General features: G+C 42.2%; 2 protein-coding genes across 2 annotated transcripts; one reads left to right on the top strand and one right to left on the bottom strand.

The window, feature by feature from the left end:
* Positions 1-1208: 1208 nt before the first annotated feature.
* Positions 1209-8295, top strand: atad1b (ATPase family AAA domain containing 1b). Its single transcript, XM_047609629.1, has 10 exons — positions 1209-1361; positions 2294-2487; positions 2997-3095; positions 3632-3752; positions 3842-4042; positions 4460-4566; positions 4699-4788; positions 4890-4940; positions 5181-5311; positions 6766-8295. Exons 2-10 carry the CDS (start codon positions 2314-2316, stop codon positions 6887-6889), a joined length of 1098 nt encoding a protein of 365 aa, XP_047465585.1. The 5' UTR covers positions 1209-1361; positions 2294-2313; the 3' UTR covers positions 6890-8295.
* A 350-nt stretch (positions 8296-8645) lies between these two features.
* LOC125022886 (multiple inositol polyphosphate phosphatase 1-like) lies at positions 8646-13885 on the bottom strand. Its single transcript, XM_047609870.1, has 7 exons — positions 13206-13885; positions 12922-13101; positions 11911-12099; positions 11719-11816; positions 11288-11418; positions 10383-10516; positions 8646-10292 (listed from the first exon to the last, which is right to left on the bottom strand). The coding sequence occupies exons 1-7, from the start codon at positions 13609-13611 to the stop codon at positions 10039-10041; spliced, it is 1392 nt and encodes a 463-aa protein (XP_047465826.1). The 5' UTR covers positions 13612-13885; the 3' UTR covers positions 8646-10038.
* Positions 13886-14867: the final 982 nt, after the last annotated feature.

The following is a 14867-nucleotide window of genomic DNA, read 5'->3' as shown; positions in this document are numbered from 1 at the left end:
AAGTTTAAAAGCATTTATAATGAATGTAATTTATTATGAATTATAGAAGCCTGATTGTAAATCTAAAAATAAAACTAGATTTATGATTATTGATGCAAACAATTTTATTTATTTTATCTTTATACTTTAATTCCTTGTTTAAATTTAAATGTTTTTTTCATAATAAATGGAACTTATTATAAATTTATTTTATTACAAGAAATGTACTTATAGAAGCCTGATTGTAAGACATAAAATAAAAGTAAATAAATATATAATGTGTACAGGGTTACGTCACCGGCTGCTAGTTGGTTGCCAGGTTCTTTGGAATCCTCCTTCATTTCCCAAACTCCTTCACAAGAAAAAAAAATGAACTAACGTCAGCGGGGCATATTTCCCAACATGGCAACCAACGGATGTTACATAATGAACTCTTCGGCGCATGTGCATGTTTTACCCGGAGTTTCATCATCTTCACGAAAGTTGTGTTTGCTTACTGCCGTAAACCCCGTAACTTTTTTATGAACTGGGACTGACGGGAACTCTTTGAAGAGCTCAGTCAAGGCGGCGGTGAAGACGTCTTTTATAAAAGTAAAACAAGCTTCCCCGACGGAACTCCTCACTGCACCACCTGAGTTACAGCGACACCTTCAGCATCCCATCAGTACAGACATTACAGATACTCTGACGATCTACGACCCCTGAACACACCTCGCTCTCTTTTCCGGATGTTCGCCTTTTTCTTCTTTTTTCCATTTTTTTTTTTATTCGACAAACAAACATTAGATATACAACAACTACATCGGTAATGCAAATACTACAAATCCAAATAATATGAAACCAAACACACCTCCTATCTAAAGAAGAAAAAAAAATTTTTTTTTTTTTTTTTTACAACGCCAATGTTAACAATAACTTCGACAATCTTCTCGCGTGGACATTTCCGAAGATTAAATATAATTTAGAGTGGATTTTCTTTTATTTTGGGGGGATAGGGAACGTCAATAATGTTGTTCTCATGGTTGACGTTTCTGATTTATTATAGTAGGTTTTCCACGGTGGGACATTATGAGGCTAAAATTATTTTTGAAAGACAATTACACTTTAAAAAAAGAAAAAAGAAAGAAAGAAAGAAAGAAAGAAAGAAAGAAAGAAAGAAAGAAAGAAAGAAAGAAAACTGTTGGTGGAAGTTTCATTGGTAATTTCTTACCGAGTGTGCTCATTAATAAAGGTGCATCTGCAGCTCATCACGTAGGTGGCGGTAGTGAGTCGTAAATAAATAAATTAAAAAAAAAAAAAAAGTAGACCGTGACAAGAAGACAACCCGTAATCGACCACCGAAGAAGAAACCCAGGAAGTGTGGCTGCCGGACGTGACAGGAGGTGAGAGTTGTTTTTACCGGATAATTAATTAGTTTCTCACGTTGTCGTCTCTCGGTTTGACCGAAGCTGTCGGTGTCTTCTCAGCGGGATTTATCTGCCTCGTTATCCGGGGAGCATGTAGTCCGTTACTGCCGGGGAGCACAGAAGGTCAAGCTAATGCTAAAGCTAAGGCTAGGAGCCCCAACAGAGCTTCCGAGTTTATAATGAAATCCCCGGACAGTCCCGCACATGAGGGGGAGTCCGAGGACCTGCAGGAGGAACAGGGGAGGTGTCAAGAATCTCCTCCGAAATCAGGAGGAGCAGCTGGGGGACTTGTGTCAGCGACAGCCCCGGTGCTGAGGGGAATGACTCGCTTTAGGGTCCAGCCAGACTCCTTTTAAAACCTGCACACTTTTAAACTTGTTCGCTTTTTATTAAAGACGCTAAGATTTTAAAAAAGGTCACCGAGCACGGGGAAATATTTAATAAGAGATGCTTTCCAATTCGGCTTCAATCCAGAAGACCAAAGAATACTATTATCGGGGAAAGTTGAAGGCCTTTCACGAAAAGAGATCCCACCAGACTCAACGGAGATATTTGTCAATTTACGGTTTCCTTGCATCCAGTTAGAAACACGGCACTGAAGGAGTGAAACTTGCAAGAAACTATCAACCAGGATCTGACTTTTAATTCGGGTGGAGAGATTTTACCCTTTACTTTTTAAATTCTAAGTAAATTTACAGTTGCCTCCTTTTTAATGAAACTGTTAATACAACCTGTCTCCAAAATGAAGTAAGTGGTGAAAGAGCTGAAGAGTTTAGTTTCTTGAATGAGTGAGACATGATAAATCTGACAGTTTAAGTGTTTATTAAAATGCATTGTTGTTCTCAAGCAAAAAAGTGAAACTACTGTAAAAGTGAAAGTAAAGTTATTTTTGTCTACACCTTTGTCAGAGAAACGAAAGAGTCTGACGATGGTGCTGAGGGAAGTCCCCACTGAAAACATCGCCCGTCCTCTGGGCAGGAACGAGGTCATCGGCCTCCTCTTCAGACTCACCATATTCGGAGCCGTCACCTACTTCACCATCAAGTGGATGGTGGACGCCATCGACCCGACCAGGAAGCAGAAGGTGGAGGCTCAGAAACAGGTGACAAGTTTTCTCCTGTCAGCAAAACATTTAATTAGTTTCAATAAACTTGTTGTTCTTGTTTTAAAATCAGTCAACTCATCCGCACCAAACATCCCACTCCCAAACTTTAAGATTAAATAAAAACTAGTAATAATCAACAGAAACAAACAAACTTATCCACTAAGTTAATTAATCCTCTGGTCAACTTTCCACTAAATAATAACCATAAGTTCCACCATAACTCCAACATTTAATTCAAGGTTAAATCTACTGAAATGTGAAAGACAGAACAAAAATATACAGTATGACAGTGTCACCTCCAACCAGACTGACTCAATTCATAACTGTAGTTTTTCTTATTGTCAGTAATAAAAAATGAAGGTTAAATCTATGAATGACGATTCAAACTTTAACATAATCATACGATTGATCCGTAAGATCAGAAAGACTTCACTGAATTACTTTCCTATTATTAATTATTAGCATATTATCGTGTTTGTTTCATGTCTTTTGTTTTGTTTTTTCAGGCAGAGAAACTGATGCGTCAGATTGGAGTTAAAAACGTGAAGCTGTCCGAGTACGAGATGAGCATCGCAGCTCACCTGGTGGATCCTCTGACCATGCAGGTGACTGAACGTTTTCATGAACGGGGGGAACAATGAGGCGACCTGAACCCTGTTAACGAACAGTGATAGACTCATAGAAACAGATAACTCTGTTTACCTTGCTGTGTTTCATTTCCACTTCACGTTGTCGTTACCTGCACACTGTGCGTTTTGATAACTTTATTGGCACTTCACATTGTAATTTTAATTATTTTATGGGCACTTTGTGTAGGCTTTAGTGAATGCAAGCATTCTCACACCATTCTAAGGTGCAACCTGCACTTTACACTAAGAGCACATTAGATTGTGTTTTATGTGTAGCATTTGTGTGTTGCTTGTAGCGTGGTGTCGTATGCATCTTTGTGCGTCCTGTGGGTCTGTGTTGGATGTTGTTTTGTGTTTTTATCTCAGACTACACATGGAAATTTGCGTTCTGCTAAATCCGGTGCAGACGTTGCAGACACTGATTAATATTTGTGCACGTTGTCACATAAAAACTGAATTTGTGCGCTAGGTGCAAACAGGTGGTCCAGGTTTTAGCATCCGGTTCGTTTCAGATCACGTGGCGGGACATCGCCGGTCTGGACGAGGTGATCACAGAGTTAAAGGAGACGGTGATCCTACCTGTTCAGAAGAGACACCTGTTCCAGGGCTCCAGACTGCTGCAGCCTCCAAAAGGTCAGAGGTCAATTCATTAAGAAGACGTGATAAATAAATGAAATGCTGGAAACACCGGAACCGTAATCGTAACGTTGTCGTGGCAACAGGCGTGCTGCTGTACGGGCCTCCAGGATGCGGTAAGACCCTCATCGCCAAGGCAACGGCCAAGGAGGCGGGGTTTCGCTTCATCAACCTGCAGCCGAGCACGTTGACGGACAAATGGTACGGAGAGTCCCAGAAGCTGGCGGCAGCCGTGTTCACGCTGGCCGTCAAACTGCAGCCGTCCATCATCTTCATCGACGAGATCGGTGAGAAACTCCAATTATTACTATTTATTAAAACTAAGGCTGGAAAAATTAACGCAAATTTAACAAATCGTTACGGCCGTTTACCGCTTCATCGACTTTGTGTTTAACACATAGTTAGATCCATGTCGTTTGAAAATAATTACGGTTCTCTTATTTCCTTTTGGTTTACTTCGTGTAGGTCTTAAATGTATCCCATAATGGTCTTTACAAGTGTCTTAAAGTCTTAAATTTAATCTATAATGGTCTTAAAAAGTCCTGAAGGGTTTTAAGTTTAATCTGTGAAGTCTTAAAATGTCTAGAAAAGTCTTAGATTTAACCCATAAAGTCTTAAAAGGGTCTTAAATTTCATCAGTGCAGGAACCCTGGGTACTAATGGGAGTGGCTAATAAAGGGGTGTGGCCTACCTTATTCTTTCAGACTCGTTCCTGAGGAGTCGCTCCAGCTCGGACCACGAGGCCACGGCCATGATGAAGGCCCAGTTCATGAGTCTGTGGGACGGACTGGACACGGACCACCACTGTCAGGTAACCGGCCCCCCAGGGCCCTCCAGGGCCCTCCAGGGCCCTCCAGGGCCTCCAGGGCCTCTTAAAGCTTCAGGTGGTTCTCCAGATCTGACGAGACCCTCGTTAACTTCTCATCTGTCTTGTGGTCGCCAGGTCATCATCATGGGAGCCACCAACCGTCCCCAGGACCTGGACTCTGCCATCCTGAGGAGGATGCCCACCAGGTTCCACATCAACCAGCCCGTATGTGTCCCCACGGAACGGAAACACTCACACAGCAGGATCAGAACAACAACAACAACAACAACAACAACAAATGCTTTTTGTTTTTTAATTTCCTGCAGAGTATGAGGCAGCGAGAGCAGATCCTCAGACTGATCCTGGAGAACGAGAGCGTGAGTCCACTTCACAGGAGATTCACAAAACTTTGTGACAAGTTCAAGACATGTTAAGGAAGAAATAAGAAAAAATAGAACAATATGAAGTATATTTATGAAACTCAGATGTAGGGGGGTCATATCTGGACCAGGTCCCAGGTAGAACTAGTCCCTTGTGAATAAGGCTTTAGTCTCAGATAAACCGTGACCTGGACGACGTCCTGATCGGTCGCCCTGACTCTCTCTCTCTCTCTGCAGGTGGACTCGTCCGTCAACCTCGTCAGCGTTGCCAAGGAAACGGAAGGATTCTCAGGAAGTGACCTCAGAGAGATGTGTCGCGACGCCGCCCTGCTCTGTGTCCGAGACTTCGTCCACTCTCAGAACGACAGGTAAAAGTAAAACCGACCCGGTAACATGTGAACCAGGTCTGTCTCAGACCGAACCAGGACTCGTCCACCATCATGAACCCAGCGAAGCGTCTGCAGCAGAACCACTGTGAACGTGTCTCAGTTTGTCCAAGTAGCGTTAGCGTTAGCACCAGCTGATCCAGTAGTGACAGGCAGCAGAACCAACCCATAAAGATGTAAGATGCTAAACAGCACGTTGGTCCTCTCCATGGGACATCTGAGGACAAAGACACCAAGAGGGACCAGTGGAGACACATAAAGTATCATCACACTCTGCAGGAAGGAGTTTTCTTTCCAGCTTCAAACAGCACATGAACCAAGCCAAGCATACGTTAGCCGGGGATTCTGCTAGCACTTGGGCTAACGCGGCTAACAGCTGGAGACAAACCAAGACAAACCAAGACAAAGACAAGCTGCCAATGCTGCTGCTAATATGTGTCCACTCCTGCAGCCACTGTTCACTGGGAGACACTGTTCTCAATAAGAAGCGTCAGCTCTGCTCTGGTTGGACAATGTCCACAAGTTAGTTTGTCTCCGTAGCAACAGGGACACAATGAGGACACATGGTGGACAAAGAAAGACACTAAAAGTAGTTGAAGGTGTTTAATGAACACGTTAGTGCAGATATATTCTCTTCTGTCTGGAGTCTGTTAATCGATAGATCAACGGATTAAACATGATTTTAAAATAGTTACGTTGTTTCCATTAAGGGACAAAAGTGTCAAAAACAAAAGTGTGCTTCAAAAACACCCTAAAAATAGAACATGTTAACTTTTCTTGCACATAAACCCTTTAATCCACTTCAGTACTAATCGTAAAAACCAAAAGTTTGATTCCTTTGTGACTCTTAACTCTTTATGCCAGTGTTTGTGACGGCAACGCAAAAAACTAACAAGAAAACACAGAATTTTAAATATTTTCAATGATCTAAATGCAAAGTGGATTTTCTTTGGGGGGATTATTACATCAATGATAAGTAGCATTTTTATTTTTTGTAGTGTCTCATAAAATAAAATATATTGAAACTGCAGTTCAAGCTGCACTTTGGCTCAGTAATTAGTACGCGACTCTTTGTCCTTCAATGGTAAGAATGTGACTATTCAGGTTACACTGTGTAAAACATTAAAATCTGATAAAAAAAAAAATACCTTTGCAAAATATGAAAGCAAATATCATATATCAATAACTAAATTATTAAAAGAATAAATGAGAAAAGGAGACTTTTGTTCTTATTGGTTGTGAAGGTTAAAAATGACCGATATTTAATTGAGTTTAATTAAATGAATCCGCAGCAACACTGAGATTAATCTGATTAAAAGTCAACAGAACCCGCTGCTGTTGGCTCGGCTAGTTAGCCGTTAGCCGTTAGCTGTTAGCCTGCTGGCCGGTTTTTCCCACATGTCTGTGTGTTAATAAGCGTCTCTGTTTGTCCTCAGTGCATCAGAGGACTTCATCCGTCCGATCCACCAGGACGACATGGAGAGAGCCATCGGGAAGATGAAGAAGTCCAAGACGGCGGCGGGAGGACACGGCGCCCTGCTGCACGCCGCCCTGGACTAAAAAACACCACGACGAGTTTCAATCTGTTCAACATGTGCCACTGCTCCTTGTTTTTATTTAAAGACCAAGAGTCCAGAGGAATCCAGAGACAAAGAAATACTAAAAAACTTCATGAAAACATCTCGTGCTTCGCTGCTGGTTTCCCTGTAAATAAAGTCACAATAAGTTAGTTTACTTTTAAAAAGCTAAAGTTTCTTCACGTCCGTTCTGAGCCACGTTAATGCCACATATCTGAACTATATATATATATATATATATATATATATATATATATATATATATATATATATGTACATGTAGAGAGAGATTTCCGTTCAGTTTGTTCTGATGAAGTCCTACAGTTCCCATGAGCCTCGGCTGCTGTAACAGTTTGAGAGACTTTTTATATGTGACAACCCACCAAACACAACCTGTAGTTTAACCACCAGTAAATAATGTTAAAAACTAATTATTTGAAATTTACTTATAATCTCATTGAAGCAACGTTATCGATATTATCAAGAAAAACTGATAATTTATTGGAACCTTTAGTTTTTATTTAAAGTTCTGCTGGTTTATTCTTTTTATTTATTCGTGCATGTTCAACAGATCTGCTGCTTCGAACCTCGAAGTTAAAATACTGGAGGGAATTCTTTGGAAATGTTTGACTAATAAACGTTTGTTCTTTGTAAAGAGTTTTGCTGTAAACGGAGGAGGATCTGTGTGAGTGGGTCGGGGACGTCTTCCTTTCTGTTTTTCATGAAGTGTACTTTATTCTTCTTTTTTTTATTTTAGTTTTTTGTCGTGATGATTGAATGACGGGTGTGATCTGTGGTTTCTAGTGAAGCTTGGCTGCAGGACGTAAAACCTGCAGCTGATCCAGGAGCTTTTTTAAATGAACCTTCTGCCTTATTGACCCGCGGTCGTTTCGTCTGGAAACCACAGCGTCTGAATACAGCAGGATTTTTTTTTACCGTGTTGTTGCTTGTGAAGTTATGACTCAATAAACTGGTTGAACCAACACGTGTCTAAATATTACAAATGAATGATAATTAGAATTAAAAATAAAGAGCAGCGTCCGGTTTTAACTGAGAAAGATGTTTATTAAAGCTTTTAAACAACAAAACATTTGGCACCCCCACGTTTTAAGGAAGAAGAACAAGAAGCACCATTTCAGTTAAAAACTAACGAATGAAACCCGTTCAGATCTGGAGTCAAACCCAGGTTATACTTCAGCGTTAAGCTAACGTAGAGCCTAACGTTTAGCGCCCAGAAATAAAACCACTAGAGCTGTGGTTGGTGCAGACTCTGTCCTCTTTAGTGTCTACAGCTGCTTCTCCATCTCCATCATTTTCTAATGGTTTTGGATCAATAAAGAATTGTTAACTGAGGTGGTTTAAAGAAACAGGAAGTAGAAACAATAACAACAACAAAAAAAGACACAGCGCCACCTAGTGTTTGAGTGGAGTTACTACAGAGCGAGACAGACTAGAAATGAGTCAAACCAGCCAAAAATCGAAGGCCCACGGACCATAAACCGAGGGGGGGTCTAACTCATTTTAGTTCAGGGGACCAAATAAAACCCCAGATTTATTCCATTTGTTTTAGAGCTAAGAAGAACAGGGACATTAGGAGAATGTTTATATTTAATAAAATATTCTTTAAAAATGAACTTTATTAATTAAAACAACAGTCCTGGTCTGTTTAGTCCTGGGTCTGTTTAGTCCTGGTCTGTCTAGTCCTGGGTCTGTTTAGTCCTGGGTCTGTTTAGTCCTGGTCTGTTTAGTCCTGGGTCTGTTTAGTCCTGGGTCTGTTTAGTCCTGGTCTCAGCGCTGTGTTCTGTCCACTTCTCTGAATAAACCAGTGGATAAATTAGAGACAGAAGTTATTTACACTAAAAAGCTGCCTTGTGTTCTATGTTATTGTTACTGGTCTAGTCCTGTAGTACTAGAAATGAGACACTAAAGTTCTACTGAGGCTTAATCTGGGCCCTAGTAGCATGAATTTCAGAAGTAACATATGAAGACAAGGCAGTTTATCAATGAAAATAACTTCTATTGGTAATTTATCCACTGAGACCAGGACCAGACAGACATTTTTAAAAGGATATTTTATTAAATATAAACATTTCCTTGTTCTTCTTTGCACTAAAACAAATTGACAAATAGAATAAATCTGAAGTTGTCGTTACTTCTCGGTTATTATTCTGTTGTGTTACTGGTCCTGAAACTGGGCTGAATGTGGGTGAGTCTGGTTCACTCTGTAACAACTCCACCCAAACACTAGGTGGCGCCGTGTCTTTTTTTTTTTAACCAGTCTGGTTCATTTCTGTTTCTACTTCCTGCTTCCTATGACTTCAAAAGTCACGGAGATGAAGAAGCAGCTGGAGAAACCGAAGAGGAAACAGCATTAACTCAACACAGAAGTACAAACTGCAGGTTATTGTGAAAATCCTCACCAAAAACAAGGCAGAAAATCAAACCCTTGATGATGAAATCAGAATAAATTAAATAAAGCTGCTTTGACCTGAATCAGAACCACAATTAAAAATAATAATAAAAACCCTCATTCTTACTGAGATTAACGGCTCAGTTCCCTAAAAAAAAACAGAGCGACAGAGTGAAGCCTCACTGCATTTCACCTATCTCAGACATCAACACGTTTCCACCAATGTTCATTCAAAGAAAAACTCATTTGAGCCAATACCAGGAAGGATCAGCCAATCAGATCGATTGGGGGCGGGGCTTATTGCGGTGACAAATGTACGGTGTTGAAAGTCTGGTCTGTTGTGACAGGAAATAACTTTAAAGGAAGAACAGCGATTAAGGCGTTTCTAGAGAGTCATCGCCACATTATCATTCTTAGCTCTGATTGGTTGGCTACATCAGGTGGAGAAAAGAAAACAGGAGGCGACTAAACGCAAATATAAAACTCTAAAAGACGAAGAAAAGCTGAGAGGAAACCCGTTTCCATCTGGCTGACTGGAATGAAACAACTGGAATAATTAAATTAAATTAAATTAATTAGAACCAGCTCCGTCTCGTTCAGAGAGTTGAGAAATCATCATAACTTCAGCTAGCTCTGATTGGATGCTCACTCTCTGGGGGCGGGGCCTAGTCAGACAGGTGATGGTCCCTCGTACACCTGGTTCCTGGTTCCTGGTTCTGGGCTCAGAGCTCGATGTTGGGACCCCGGCCGACCACCCTCCCCTCGCACTCCCTGTCGAAGTCGCAGCCGTCCAGCAGGTGGCGGTACGTGGCCCGGACGTCCCGGTACAGCGGCGCGTCCTCCCCCTCCAGCCCCGGGAATCGAACCGGTGACTCGTTGAGGAGCAGCTGCAGCCGTGGTCCTCGCTGGCAGTCGTAGAGGACGAAGACGAGGTTGGCGGCGTATGGGACAATCCGACTGGTCCGGAAACTACGACCTGGGGGGGGGCAGACAGAGTGAGGCCTTTAAAGTCAGAGACAAATCCACCATGTCTGAATGTCTGAGAGGGGGCGGGGCTTCTTCATACCGTGCTGGGAGTGGTAGTTACTGGCAGTGGGCGGAGTCTGGTCCTTGTAGAGTCCCAGCAGGGAGAGGAGGGGGAGGAGCGTCTCAGCGTGGCCAACCAAGATGGACGCCGGCTCTGGGGGCGCATCTGTGGACCTGAACAGTCAACAAACCAGTCAACAAGTCAATTAACAAACCAGTCAACCAGTCAACCAACAAACCAGTCAACTAATCAACCAACCAACCAACAAACGAGTCAACAAACCAATCAACAAGTCAATTAACAAACCAGTCAACCAGTCAACAAACAAACCAGTCAACCATCCAATCAACCAACCAACAAACCAACCAACAAACCAGTCAACTAATCAATCAACCAACCAATCAACCAGCAAACCAGTCAACAAACGGCTGGAAAAATCATTAGTATTAAAGAGCACTTATCCATTCAGAGTATTTATGAACAGGCCACTTTGCAACAAGCAAATAAGATAATCAGTCATCCATCACATATGGTGCACGGCGAGTATGAGCTGTTACCGCAAACTGAACAGATTTAAAAACTCGTTTGTGCCTGTGTCAATTAAGCTGGTGAATGTGGTCAGATTGGACCAGAGCTCAGATGACAGTAGTATTAATATTATTTTATTTTATTGTATTTTTTGTATCATTTATTTATCTTGCAGCATATGATGATATTTTCTGCGGGTTATTGTGTTGTATTGCCTGTTGTGTTGTGTTGTGTTGTGTTGTGTTGTGTTGTGTTGTGTTGTGTTGTGTGGTTTGTTCTGTGTTCTGGATGCAACATGGGCGAATGGCCCAGAACAAATTTCTCTCTTGGGAGACAATAAAGTTAATCTTGAATCTTGAAACCAACCAACAAACCAGTCAACAAACCAACCAGTCAACCAGCTCTGCGAACTCTACCTGCGAGGACGTCCAGCTTTGTCCAGTGTCCTGAAGACGTGGTGGAACAGAGGACAGCTGGACAGACCGTTGATTGAATGACCGTACGAGCGCTTCCAGTACTGCTTCAGGTCCGACTTGTACTCCAACACCTGATTTACATCATTTAAATGTCACTTTCCTTCAAAAATTAAAAAAATAAAAATGATTTGCTCATTACATTCACTCACCTCGGAAACTCTCAGCTTCATTCGTTTCAGTAAAATAAAAATGTATCTGCATGTTAATCCATATTTATTTATTTAATAAAATTAAAGGTTTAGTTGGTTATAGATTTATGTACATGTAACCTGAGACTAATACAAACTTCTCCACATTTAACGTCAAAGCCTCAAAGACTCTGATTGGACGATTTCTAACACTGACAGGATGGAGACAAAGACAGCTTCTACCTTAGCGTCGCTCTCGTCAAACAGGAAGCACCACGGCGAGTGGACAGATTTAATGGACAGCTCGTAAGAACACAGGAAGAAGGCGGCTTCCACCAGATCTACAGGAGACACAGAGGGACAATCTTCAGTGAGACCAGGCTCATCTCCTGCAACATGAGGACACTCTGGACTCAGAGGACGTGTCTGTTTGACCTGGCGTGAGGCGGTCGCGAGGAACGCCCAGCGTCTCCGCCATCCTCGTCCTCACTCCGTCCATCTCGTCCCCGTGTTTGAACTTGTCCACCTCCAACATGGCCGTCCGGTTCTTCTCCACGCCCTCCACGTAACCACGGCAATGCTCGAAGAAGCGCATCAGCTGGTCGTCCACCTGGTGGCTGTACTCTGGTGGAGTACATTACCATTACTACCATTCAAGGCTTTTATTCTGAAAATCTACAACTGTGAAACAAGGCTTTTAATCTGAGATTTATCACAACAATACATGGCTTTTATTCTGAAATCTATTATACCAATACATAGGTTTTATTCTGAAATCTATAACTATCATGAAAGGTTTTTAACTTAAAAAAATCTATTACTGCTATACATGCTTTTATTCTGAAATATATTACTACCGAAAAAGGCTTTTATTCTGAACTCTTTCAGTACAATCTGAAGTTTATTGCTAGGCTTGTACTTTACAAATCTATCACTAGCATAGATGGCTTTTACTCTGAAATCTAGTACTATGACACAAGGCTTTTCTTCTGAATTCTATCACTACCGTACAATGCTTTTATTTTTAAACCTATTATGACCATACAGGGCTTTTAATTTCAAAAATCTACAACTACATTACAAGGCTTTTAATCTGAAATCTATTACTACCATACACTTTTACATCCTGTTTCTATATCTTATCCAAACAAAAAAACATCCACCAACGTTAACTACCTAAAAACTTTAACTGAAAATAATAATTTGACATGTATTTTAGTGTTTTAGTTTGACCCAAGTCCCGCCCACTAACATGGAGGGGGTGGGGCTTATGGATTATACTGCAGCCTCCAGCCACCAGGGGGAGCTCTACTCGCTTTGGCTTCACTGTAAAGGAGCCATCTTTACACACAGTCTATGATTATGTTGCACAAGAGGGGGGGGCGTGGGGGAGTGACTGACGCTGACCCTCTGTCCTACATCTCCCAGAATGCCCCACTGTCTCACCGTGCTGCTGCAGACCCTCCTGGAAGGACTCTATGCTGCTCACACACCGATGCTTGGAGCTGGTCCTGAAGCTGATCCTCCCACTCCTCAGGTTCTCCTCAGACAGCAGCGACGGGAACAAGGAGGCCAGTCTCTGGGCGAGGAGGCGCAGGTCCTCCCTGCCCTTCATCACCAGCTGACCTGAGGAGGAGGAGGAGGAGGAGGAGGAGGAAGAAGAGGAGAATCATCATCATCATCAGAGAGCCAGAGCTAGTCTCGGTCCGGGTCTCCTCCCCCCTCCTTACCGTCCATGTCCTCGGTGTACCATGACTCCCATCGGCTCCGGAGGTCCCGTAGCCAGCCCTCCTCGGCTCCCCCTCCCCTGGAAGCCTCCCCCCGGACCAGCTCGCTCAGCCTCTGGATCCGCCGGATGTTCTTGACGGTCGGGTACCGGCTGCCGTGCCTGATGACGGCGGTCAGGTGGACCGGGGAGCACCGCTCCGTGGGCGGAGGCTTCAGGACGGACGCGTTCACGGACACGGGGTCCCGCAGAAGGTGCGGGTTCACCTCCTCGTAGCGGGTCTTTGTCCCGAAGAAAGCGGCGATGTGCGGGATGTCCGGAGCCGACACCGAGGAGGAGGAGACCCGGGTGAGGAGCAGGGTGAAAGCCGGCAGCAGCAGCCCGTTGGCGGGCAGCGAACCGGAGAACATGTCGGTGGGAGCGAGGAGGACCCAGCCCAGCCCGCCGCCTTTGTTTACCTTATTTTTCTTCCGGGTTCAGTGACCTTTGACCTCTTCTCTAAGGATGAACGATACCACTGCTTCTCTCGATCCGATACCAAGTAATACCAAGACTAGTGTCCCGGTATCGTTACGTCTACTTGTGTATATGAAAGTAACGTTTACAATGAACTTTTGTGAATGTAATTATGAAAAGTGTATTTTATATCTCTGTACGAATTGAACAAGCCACAAAATATCAAACTTCAAAATCAGAGCAGTTAAACACAAATCACATTAAAAAAAAAAAAAAAAAAAAAAATCATCATTCTCCCTCGTTTATCATTTTCCTTTTTTTTTTTTTTGGTAAGAACCTTACAGCATGTTGACATGATCTACGTGTATATGCCTGGGATGATTTTTATTTTATTAGTGTTCATTACAGATTCATGAAAGTAGACTTGGTATCGATATTATGATTTGAAGATCGATTCTAAAACACACGTGTCTAGGTCAGACGTATCGACATTTCTGCATCGATGCGTACATGCTTCTTCCGCTCCAAAATGGCCGATTTTTTTCTTCTTTTTTTCTTACATTCCTAAACAAACAACAACAACTACTACCTCATTAATATAATATAATATAATATAATATAATATAATATAATATAATATAATATAATATAATATAATATAAATACAAATACTATGAACCCAAACATGCCACCAATCTCTTTCCAGCAATAGACATTGAAAAGGGAAAATAAATAATTCAATAAATATTAAAGAGACAACTTCATATCAATGGAATGTGTAATAGTTTTAATATATTGCTTGACCTCATGGAGAAGAGTTGTTTTTGATGAGTGTATCTACATTTGTGAACATGCCATTTGGCTAAATAGTGCTTCTGTTGAAGATGCACTGGAGGGTCACACATCATCTGGTCCAGGTGCTTTGTGTGGTTCTGTGATTCCAGGACATGCAGGTTCTGTAACATGAGGATTAACAGGGCATTTCTTTTTTGATTGTTGACATTAACATGACTATTAAAACCATAGAACATATATAAATGCGGAGGCTACGCTTCCACTATAAACATCTTAGCGGAGCAGTTGGCGTGGCAACTGGTGGTCTCCATGATGTCACATCCTCTTTCTTTAGTGTCAAATAACGACTAAAATGAAATGTATGGAGGGGATGGAGCGTCTGATTAATATTGGAGCCACCAGAGGGAGCTCTACT

The sequence above is a fragment of the Mugil cephalus genome, chromosome 16, assembly GCF_022458985.1.
Source record: "Mugil cephalus isolate CIBA_MC_2020 chromosome 16, CIBA_Mcephalus_1.1, whole genome shotgun sequence".
Taxonomy (NCBI): domain Eukaryota; kingdom Metazoa; phylum Chordata; class Actinopteri; order Mugiliformes; family Mugilidae; genus Mugil; species Mugil cephalus.
Note: the sequence above shows the minus strand (reverse complement) of the source record. Positions and strands in the feature narration are given on the sequence as shown.